The sequence below is a fragment of the Miscanthus floridulus genome, chromosome 2, assembly GCF_019320115.1.
Source record: "Miscanthus floridulus cultivar M001 chromosome 2, ASM1932011v1, whole genome shotgun sequence".
NCBI lineage: Eukaryota > Viridiplantae > Streptophyta > Magnoliopsida > Poales > Poaceae > Miscanthus > Miscanthus floridulus.
This window is the reverse complement of record NC_089581.1, coordinates 6,957,825-6,966,563: the sequence shown is the minus strand read 5'-3', so window position 1 is coordinate 6,966,563 and position 8,739 is coordinate 6,957,825. Positions and strand designations below refer to the sequence as shown.

The following is an 8,739-nucleotide window of genomic DNA, read 5'->3' as shown; positions in this document are numbered from 1 at the left end:
TCTAATTCATCTTTAGTGTAGTGACGTTTAGTGACGTTTCAAGGACCAAACAAGGCAGGTCAGCACAACAGTGTAAAGGCTGCTGTCTTTACTTCCCATACCAATGCCAAGTGCCCAAGTGCCAACCAAGAAACTTCCCAGCACAAGTTAGACTACTTTTCCTCTCTGTATGCAGTAAAAAATGAGGACGGACGGGTGCAGGTACGATACGAATATACTGCTATATACTCCCGTATCTATGAGACTTGTGTGAGTGCCTCGGAACATTATATTCTTTCGGCCTCTTAGTTTTCTTTCGGCCTCTTAGTTTGTTGGTTTCAGTCAGGGGCAGTCAGGGCGTATCAGTCAGTCAACAGTATTTTTTTCTCACAATAAATCAGTACCAGCCAGACTTATCAGCTCAGAAACCCTTCGATGAACAGACCGTTTTTTTTTCTTCACCATATCGCTTGCAGTGTGGGTGCATGATGCAATAAGATAATAGCTATATTAGCTGGCAATCGGAGTGTCAGCACTCAGCAAGCACATTGGAATTGGATTTGCGTACGTTGAACAGATTCACTGGATTCAGCCAAATGGACTCGTCAGACTTTGAACTCTCGGCTTTGTTACTGATAATACTAGCGGAACAATTTGCCAAACCAGACAATTCGGCCGGTACATCAACATCATCATAGTCCATAGATTCATACGTTTTCAGTTTCACATACGTATATATTCATATAGTGCACCGTAGCATATGTAAAGCGTGGTTGTCCTGGCTGTTATGTACATATATATACAAGGAAAACACATGAAAAAGAAAAAGAAAATAGTGTGCATCATCTTGAATAATCTTTACTCCTTCGTCTCTGACGTGCGGTGCGGAAGAATTTCTGGCTCGTCCTGCTCTTCCTGTCAACTGAGCTTCGCACCAGTCAATTTGGCCGTCTGCTAGTACAAATTGTTCCAGGCGTGGCGAGCATAAAGTCAGGATTGGCCTGCTGTCCTGTGCTATGTGAGCACGGCCGTCTGCTAGTATTTGAGAGCACAGACTTATTTTTCCAAACGTGACGGCGTGACTTGCTTGGCCATTTGTGTGTTAAGTTTGCTTGACTTGAGTCACGAGAATAATTGGGCGTGCAGAGACTTATTATACAAATTATTAATGGCAGATTCTTATTTTTTAGTACTCGACCCTTTTTTCCCCGTTCTTTGTCTCATGAATAGTGTGTGTGTGTGTATATATATATATATATATATATAGAGAGAGAGAGAGAGAGAGAGAGAGAGAGAGAGAGAGAGAGAGAGAGAGAGAGATTCGCAGGAAATCGTGTATGCGAATGTACGATAGGATTGGACGTTATGGATTTATGACGAGGTTCGTGGATGCAAATGTGCATTTCTTTGTACAGTAGAAGAGTATACCTGCTAGTAATACTTTATTGCAGGAAAGATTGGGCGTTATGAATTTGTGATGATGTAAGGGATGCAAATGCCATTTTTTTTTGTACATAGGAGTACATTGCAGGACTAGAGGTCTAGAGAAGAAATTGCCCGCGTACCTTCATTCAAACACAATAATTCCATTCAGACAAATTCTTAGCATCTCGAAGAGTCACAGTATAAGCAGGGACCAAGATTTTCTTTAACCTCTTATTATCAAAAGAGTAATTGCAGGATAAGTACGGGAAGTAAATACGTAAATAAGAATGCATTTTTCCTTTTCTCAAGAGAAGCAAAAACTCTTTTAACAACATCACACTATGTGTTTGAACATCACTAGTTAGTGGAGAAAAATACTGATCAAAACATTGCATACCAATTATGGGAATCTCTATGAACATTACGAGGTTGTTGTCATTGGTTGGCTAGCTGCCTGGCCTACCCAACGCTACCTAGAGCCAGGATGGTTGCCTGGCTGACAAGCTGCCCGTCAGGGCTCAGTACAAACAAGGCCTACAGGCTTACAGTTGTTTAATAGTCCCTTAAACCTAGATCTTCCGAGACAATGTATTTATCAATCTGGCTTATCAGCCTTGGTATAATATTTTTCTCTCCCAACAAATAAGCGAACAATACTTTTTAGCCTGGCTTTTCAGCAAAGTGAGCCTAAACAACTTCGAGTTGTTTCTTAGACACGTCATGCGTGTTCTGATAAACATTTGTTTAGAGAAGAAGAGCTCGCAACAGCTCTGCATTCCAAATCCAACCACTCCTCTCAGAAGTCACAAACGAGGCTATCTAGTGATAGATGTTCAAACAGTATGATACGACGAGGCACTGACTTTCACTTGCCTCTCAAGAAAAAAATTGCAGTAAATTATCATGCATGCACCCGGTTTATCCATCAACGCTATCATTTGACACACACAACCCCAGTGCAACATCTGGGTTCTTTGAATTTTTGTCTTTCAAATGATCAAATAAAATGTATTGCCCTTTACAAACGTTCTCTGGACTATGGTTCCCTTTTCAAAAGGAAAACGAGCCTATAAGGCTTGAAGTTTTATAAAAATGGGGAAAATTTCGTAGTATCATCTTGATATGCTTTGAGAATATAATACAACACAACATATCAACAATGAACGATTCCAGTGGATTATTGCGACACATGAGAAGTCCTCCGTTGAAAGAAGGCAGAACAATCTCAAAGGTCATAGCTTGCTGCGATTTGAGAGTTCCTGCGCTAGTTGATCCCTCAGAACCCTTCTCAGCAGCTTGTTCGAAGCTGTTCTTGGGAACTCAGGAACGACTTTGACATAGCTCACCTGTAAGATCAATTGACGATTCCAGTGATTTTAGTGTACACATGTTTATCAGATCATTCGACCTCAATGGCAGAAAGGGGAAGGTCTTATTATACCTTGAAGAGAGGATTGAGGTTCTTCTGAATGGCTGTCTGAAACTTCCTCTTGAGAAGATTCACGTCATACTGGGCCGATCTATCTTTTAGCACTGCTAAGATAGCTAGATGTTCTGGCCCCCCACCAGAAGGTTTGATGCTAACTGCTGCTGTTTCTAGCAGACACTCGTCAGCTCTGTTGCATACCCGTTCTATCTCAACTGAACTGGTCTGCATATGCAGGTGATAAAAGTTATGGTTTCCTTCATGTAACACAAGGATGATAGCAAATGATTAAACACTTTGAAAAGAGGGGCATTCAACCTTAATTCCTCCAAGGTTCATGGTGTCATCCGCCCTTCCCTGTACAATATAGTACCCACCTACTGTCCTCTGGATTACATCTCCATGTCGTCTGAGTTGCTATAACACAATTGGAAAGTAAAGATTACTCACCAGTTTGTTTTATAACTTATACCTTCTAATAGAATGTCACTGCATTCAGTACTCCAATTTTGTACAGCAAACAATTATACAGGCGAACAATGCAGATATTGTATATGTTCTGTGAAAGAAAATTCATGACAGACTAAAGCATATACTAGATAGCCAAGCAGTGACATATCCACACAGTTTATGTAATAAAATCAAATAGGAAACATTTACTTACTAAATAAATATACAAACGAGAAGATATGCAAGTCCATACCCTTCCTTTATAAATGGGCATTCCATCAAAGTAAACCTTGTCATGATCAGCATTGAGAAGCCGATCACTAGCACCAAAATACAAAGGGAAGAGCCCCACTTCTCCAGTGCAAGGTACATCATCAGGCTATCATAGCAAACTTAGCTGGTTATGCCTCGAATGCATTAAACAAAATGGAAATTTTAAGGGACAATACTTACATACGGAGTTCCCTGTTCATCAAGTATGACAAACCCAGTGGACATTGATGCGCCACTAAAAGCTCCAAAGACCTGTGGTCGCAAAAGACTCCCTTGAATGTACGAGGATGCCAACTCTGTGCCCCCACAGCACTCAACAATGGGCTTGTATGAGGCACGCGAAGTTAGCCACAGATTGTCATCAATATCAGAAGCCTCCCCTGTTGTGCCCAGTACTCTGCAAGAATAATACTGTAGATGTCCTTCTACCAGGTTGTGATGAAGATGGATACATTCTGATAGGTGCCACTCACCTGATTTTGGTCCAGTCAAGCCCTTCAGCACAGTTCCCAGCTTTCCATGACTTCACCAAGCTAGGCACACTTCCTAATACAGTCACACCAGCATCCTGTAAAGTATTTTGGAGGAATGCATTGCTCAGCATAAAAGGACTTCATCATATAACACTGAAGAAAAATGTTTTTTCAAGCATGTCAAGTGTTTTCTTTGAAGATTATAATAGTGTGTCAAGGTTTGAGGTTGGGTAGTTATTCAGCAGAGGTATGCTAGAGCTATCAACAGACAAATGTGAAGTAAGATGTGTCCATGCTATGTGCAAGGTGACTAATGGAACATAACATACTGAAGCTCAAAACTTACAGAACTACAATATATGCAAGTGGCAAGGGTGGATCCTTTTGGCAGCTGAAAAGCAGATGATGGTGCACGTTATGCCAAACACACCTGTACAAATTTGCAGAAATCGCGTCCAAGTGGAGATCCATGATATAAAGCCAAAGTTGCCCCAGTTAGAAAGCATGAGTATATGATTATTGGTCCCATAACCCAGCCCAGATTAGTCGGCCAGCAACCTATGTCACATGGACGAACATCCAAATGCGCCCAGGTATCAGATGCACATCTTATGGGAGAAAGTTGTGTCCACGGTATTGCTTTTGGCTCCCCTTCACAAGAAAAAAATGGAACAGAAATTAACAAATGTGAACCTCAAATATAGGGCAAGCGGAAATGGGAAAAGGAAGAGGGTTCTAGGACATACCAGTTGTTCCTGAAGAAAATAGTATATTAGTTAGTGCATCCACAGATTGATAAACTGGAGAATAAGAAGATGACCTGCAAATCCAATAGATATATGTACCTTATATGAAGAAATTGCCTTTCTTTTGCAATGAAGGTGTGCTCAATTTTATGAAAGAAGAATTTCAGAATCACCAAAGCTCAAATTTCCATCTATTCATGTGCGACAAAGAGACAAAACTTGAGCACCTACCTTCCAGCAGCACGAGAAAGAAAATCTTTCCAGGACATATCACCATTCCTTAGCATAATTCCAAGAGAGTCTCCAATCGCAGGAATCACAACAGCTTTAGATGAAGTCCCTTGTACGACACGGCTGAAGAATAGAATTATTATGAACTGCTCAGATGTGTGGTGATGGTTAGTATGTACAAGTATTTTAGTTCAGTTAAAGATAAGGTATATATAAAGCTGTCCAACTAATCTAAGCAGATGGTTTCATAGGACTAGATCTTATTTAACCGCAAACTGTAAAAAATACATATTAGGTACAAAACTGTACAATAAATAACAAACTCTCATTTTTTTTAAATGAAAAGATTAATTTTACCAGAGCGTGAATTTGAACTAACTGATCAGTCATACCTGTAAAGTGGAACTTTCTTCCCTCCTCTAACAATGAAATCCTGAAGTTTGTGTAATTCAGAATGAGCCCACAGATAGCACTAAACAGATGTACCATGAAAGGCTTCCTTAATCTCTCACCTGGGTAAAAATTGCTTTTGCTTTTGAGACACCCATACGACTACCAATCTCCTGAGGCGCAAAACTATCTGCTATAGATACAACAACAAAGCCACCAAGGATGATCGCCAAATATATGATGACTGCATTGTATGTCATAGGCATGTCTATTGCAATCCGGTCGCCCTTCTCAAACATGGCATCTAAGGCATGTGCAACAGTTCTGATAAAAGGGCATAGCAACATAGAAAGCCACCATGAATAATAATTTACAGAAAGAAAAAGATACACTTCAACTCTTTGTTTGGAAATGACAAACACACATCACTTGAGTGCGAAGCTCCTTCAGTGACATATGGTTCACTGGATAATCATCAAGGCCTTCATCCCTCCAGATGATAGCTGTACTGTCATCTGTCCTCTTCAGGGAAGGACAAGGCAGCAGACAACATTCAGCAATGTTGAGCACTGCACCTTGAAACCATGTCCCCCCTTTCTTTGATCTATCTGATGTACTTAGAATTGATCTTGGTTCTTGTTTAAAATTGACTGCGAGTTGCTTTAGCACCATTGACCAGTAGGCCTAAAAAGGGAATCACATAGGAAAGTAGGATCACACTTTATGATGACAAATCGTGAAAAAAGACAGAAATTCTGAAGTGTTCTTTTTTGGCGTTTTACTTGTACATATTTGAGTGATTTAGAGTAACTGACCTCTTGGTTCTCTACGGAAAACCTGTAAAAGTGGCTAAGACTTGATATAGGGTCCTTGTATGATGATCCTAACAGCTTTGGTCCATTTGCTTCCATCAATCTCCCCAGGTTTGTTTGCTTACAGTCAATTCTGCGAGAATCGAAACACTTATGCCACTAATTACATACAGCATACTCGATATTAGATACAGCAAAAGCATCGACAGCCTAGCTAGCTGCTTTACTGCTGGTTGGTACTGCTTGAGATTTGCAATGCTGCATGTCATATTCACATCACACAATAGTCAAGCTGAGCAAACTTGGCAAACAGATGGGTGCAAGCTAAGCTACTAGAAATCAAGCTGCCTTGTTCACGTCCCAAAATCACTAGGAGCGCGACCGGCGATCGACTTACGGCGACGGGAACCAGTACGGCGGCGGGCCCCGGGCGTCGCGGTCCCACCCGGCGTAGGCGGAGTAGTAGACGAGCTGGTGGAGCGCATGCGGGTGGTCCGGCCGCAGCACCCCCGCCGCGGCCACCGCCGCCCACACGGCGTCCCGCGTGGCTCCCGAGCCCGCGGCGGAGCGGAGCGCGGCGAGGAACGCGACCGCGCCGGCTGCGGCGAGCCCCGCGGCCTCCACGTCGCCCGGCTGGATCTCCCACACGCTCCCCCTCGCGCTCGCCGCCATGATGGCCGCCCGCGCTCGCGGCTAGCGATCGCCTTTCACTTGCTCGCTCGCTCGAGCTCTTCGGCCGGCCTGCCGCCTGCAGTGTCCGTTTGACCGTTTCTGTGCGTGCCTGCCGTGCGGAAGCTGAGCAGTCGCGGGCTCGCGGCAGGTGGGGTTCTTTTCGATCGAGTAGGGCCACGTTAAGGACGCGTTTGGCTGGGCTCCGGCGGCTTCGGCTCCTGCCTGTCGGCCGCTGGGCGGCCGACACCCGACATTGTTCATCGGACCAGCTTTTCTCTCCCCTCCTTTTCCTCTCTCACAGACGCTCACGTCGACAGCCGGAGCCGGAGAAGCTCGTTTTCGTGGCTCCGCGGCTCCGGCTCCTGCATCCTGTCAACCGCCCAGCGGCCGACACCCTGCTACAGTGGTCGGAGCCGGAGCCGACCGGAGCCCTGCCAAACGCGTCTTCCCCAATTTCACACCATGTAAAAAGAATATTTTCCGTTACATCAAATTTGCGATACATGCATGAAGTACTAAATGTAGACGAAATTAAAAACTAATTGCACAGTTTGATTATACTTTACGAGACGAACGTTTTGAGCCTAATTAGTCAATGTTTGAATAATTATTACTAAATACAAACGAAATGCTACGCTGCGCTACAGTGCACCTGCATTTTCGGCGACACCAACGCGCTACAGTGCACCTGCATTAGGTAGGAGGTGTGGTCTGGGATATGACCTCCGGCGCCAGCACGTGCGGCCGAGTGCCGTTTGCCGTTTGCCGTTTGGTAGAGCTCGCGTGCTGATGTGACTATGGCGCCACTGGATGCATAAAATATAAGTTGGTAACGGCTAGAAAAAAAAACTTTAGATAATCCAAACAACGTAGATTATAGTTTATCTAGCCATCGCAGCCACGTTTCGCTGCGGTGATGTGCTTGGTATAATTTTTTTTTTTGGGAAATATAATTTATATGTCTAATATGTTTTCTCATCGTATTGCTACGAAAGATTGGTTTATTTGGTACATTAAATGAGAAAATATGGGAATAAAATGTAACATGACTTTTTTCATTACAATGTTCTAAACGAACATAGAGGTTGGTTGTCATTACATGATGCTTATTGTAGGCCAGCAAATCAATAATATGTTAGTGGAAAGAAGTATTTGATAGAGTTGGACTCAAGCAACTAACACACTTAGATTCAAAGCACAACATTGGCTAGGATTACATTATAGGTGGAAAGAGCAAAAACTACCACACAAGTACGTCTCCTAACGCGATGGTTTACAAAAAAGTGAATTAGGATCCACTCTCCTTAGGCGAAACTACAACACATTTCATAAATCTATAATTACACAAAAGATTACACGACGTCGAACATTAAATTACACCAGAATTTAAAGTTACATGGTTAAGAGCAACCTAGTACAACCAAGGCTTACTCCAAAAATCGGGATAGACGAGGGCAATGGAGAAACAACAAGATAATGATTATCCAAAACATGGTGTATAACCAACAGATCCAGAAACAGAAGACTAAGAAGTCAAACATCGTGAACCCTAAGACCAAACTAACCAACGGTAGACATGAACTTCTTCGAAAACCAGATCCCTTCTTCTCAGATTACACTATCGCCTCTGTCAGACGAACCTAGTTCCACAATGACGATTGGATCTCATAGCTCTGCTTCGGATTCGAGAGAGATGGAGATAAAGAAGAAGAGCAAGGACCAAGGGCATCTTATAGTGGCGAACAGAGATGGGGCGCAACGCACCGAAAGTGGAGACGACAAGGATGGGATAAACTGTCGGTTCACGCTGTGAGGATAAAGTCGGTCATGACGCGCTCCCTACGCAAGCGAGCAGAGGGGGA

At 43.1% G+C, this 8,739-nt stretch overlaps 1 protein-coding gene across 2 annotated transcripts; it reads right to left on the bottom strand.

Annotated features, from left to right (window-relative positions):
• Window positions 1–2,341: 2,341 nt before the first annotated feature.
• LOC136537791 (probable CoA ligase CCL12) lies at window positions 2,342–7,013 on the bottom strand. Of its 2 annotated transcripts, XM_066529758.1 has the most exons (14): window positions 6,603–7,013; window positions 6,209–6,338; window positions 5,818–6,077; window positions 5,516–5,717; window positions 5,396–5,436; window positions 5,004–5,126; window positions 4,773–4,846; window positions 4,457–4,677; window positions 4,027–4,121; window positions 3,734–3,950; window positions 3,534–3,659; window positions 3,149–3,247; window positions 2,846–3,055; window positions 2,342–2,750 (listed from the first exon to the last, which is right to left on the bottom strand). In XM_066529758.1, exons 1-14 carry the CDS (start codon window positions 6,875–6,877, stop codon window positions 2,637–2,639), a joined length of 2,187 nt encoding a protein of 728 aa, XP_066385855.1. In that variant the 5' UTR covers window positions 6,878–7,013; the 3' UTR covers window positions 2,342–2,636. The 2 variants fall into 2 exon arrangements, with proteins under 2 accessions (XP_066385855.1, XP_066385856.1); XM_066529759.1 differs by lacking the exon at window positions 3,534–3,659.
• Window positions 7,014–8,739: the final 1,726 nt, after the last annotated feature.